The sequence below is a fragment of the Triticum dicoccoides genome, chromosome 4B (genome assembly GCF_002162155.2).
Source record: "Triticum dicoccoides isolate Atlit2015 ecotype Zavitan chromosome 4B, WEW_v2.0, whole genome shotgun sequence".
NCBI classification, from domain to species: Eukaryota; Viridiplantae; Streptophyta; class Magnoliopsida; order Poales; family Poaceae; genus Triticum; species Triticum dicoccoides.
Genome location: NC_041387.1, coordinates 197,826,368 through 197,827,537, shown reverse-complemented (window position 1 = coordinate 197,827,537; position 1,170 = coordinate 197,826,368). Strand labels below are relative to the sequence as shown.

The 1,170-nt window shown below is 44.2% G+C and overlaps 1 protein-coding gene across 2 annotated transcripts in view; it reads left to right on the top strand.

Moving 5' to 3' along the window:
• The first annotated feature begins 228 nt into the window (after positions 1-228).
• The window catches only part of LOC119295765 (peptide chain release factor APG3, chloroplastic-like), a 4,136-nt gene continuing 3,194 nt past the window's right edge, over positions 229-1,170 (top strand). The window contains exons 1-4 of one of the 2 annotated variants that reach the window (XM_037574217.1): positions 229-435; positions 523-579; positions 969-1,049; positions 1,162-1,170. In XM_037574217.1, the coding sequence (XP_037430114.1) occupies positions 295-435; positions 523-579; positions 969-1,049; positions 1,162-1,170 (288 nt within the window). In that variant the 5' untranslated portion in view covers positions 229-294. The remainder of the gene's footprint in view (positions 436-522; positions 580-968; positions 1,050-1,161) is intronic. The other variant, XM_037574216.1, reaches the window with a different exon arrangement.

Below are 1,170 nucleotides of genomic sequence, written 5' to 3'. Positions count from 1 at the left end.
GTCGAATAGGGTTTTCCTCTTACCGGTGCTCTTCCACCGCTTCAGTACTCTCGACCATCGTGTGCATAGCTGAAACACACACATAGGCCTAAAAAAAACACATAGGCCTAAAAAAAAAGAAGCAAAAACACACACGAATCTCAAGGCAGAGAATCACCAGAGCCAAGGGACGCAAATCTCAAAGCAGGGAACCAACAGAGCTATGAATCTCAATGGAGAGAGCTCTTCTCCACCTTGTTCTATCCTGAACTCGCCATCACCACCTCTCGTCCTCTTCCTCGGCCGAAAAGAAAGATGGAGGCCTTCCTCGCCGGCTTCCGGGCGCCGCCTCGAGCTTCCGCCGTACCCACCGCCCGGAGCCCGCCTCCCAGCCCCTTTTTTCTCGGCACACGGCGCAGTAAGCCCTCCTCCTCCGCCTCCGTGGTCTGCATGGCGGTATGGTCTCTCTTACCATGCTTCATTGTTGCCGGCCAGTCCTTGAAGATAGGCAAGGGTCGTAATCTGTTGTGTATTTTTGTGTAGGAGCCACATCTCATATCAAAGTTGGATTCTACAGAGAAGGCATGGAAAGAAATGTCGGTATGGTTCTGTACTTCTTCTTTTGCGCAGACTGTACTTCTTTGTTCAGTGCCTACTTTCTGAATCTTCACAAACCCTTTTAGAGCCTGTTTATTTCATGCTCCCTCCGTCTTAGTGCTAAGATACATTCATTTGAGCGATAACTAATTCCAGATGGAGGGAGTAGCATTTTCGTACGAATTTTCTACAGTTTTAATCCTTATAAAATTCCCTACTTGAAGTTCTGTTATAAAATTAGTATTATTTTGGGACCAAGTCAAATTCTTCAAAGCTACCGCCTCATTATTCGAGGAAAGCATATGATATACAACTTAAATTTTGATTCTTTCATACAAATATATTATCAATTTACCATGCACGGGAATCTAATGAATGAGTATCTTCTTCAGATTAGATTGGGTGACCCTGACATTGTCTCAGATCCAAGCGAATACCAAAAACTTGCACAGTCTGTTTCCGATCTGGGAGAGGTATATTTGGCATAACTCGAGTGCCATTTGCTTTTCGTTATTTGGGTGTTATGACCGTTTGTGCATAGACATCTTCCCCAAATTTATCGATTTTTTTATGAAAAATATTCAGGTTGTGACG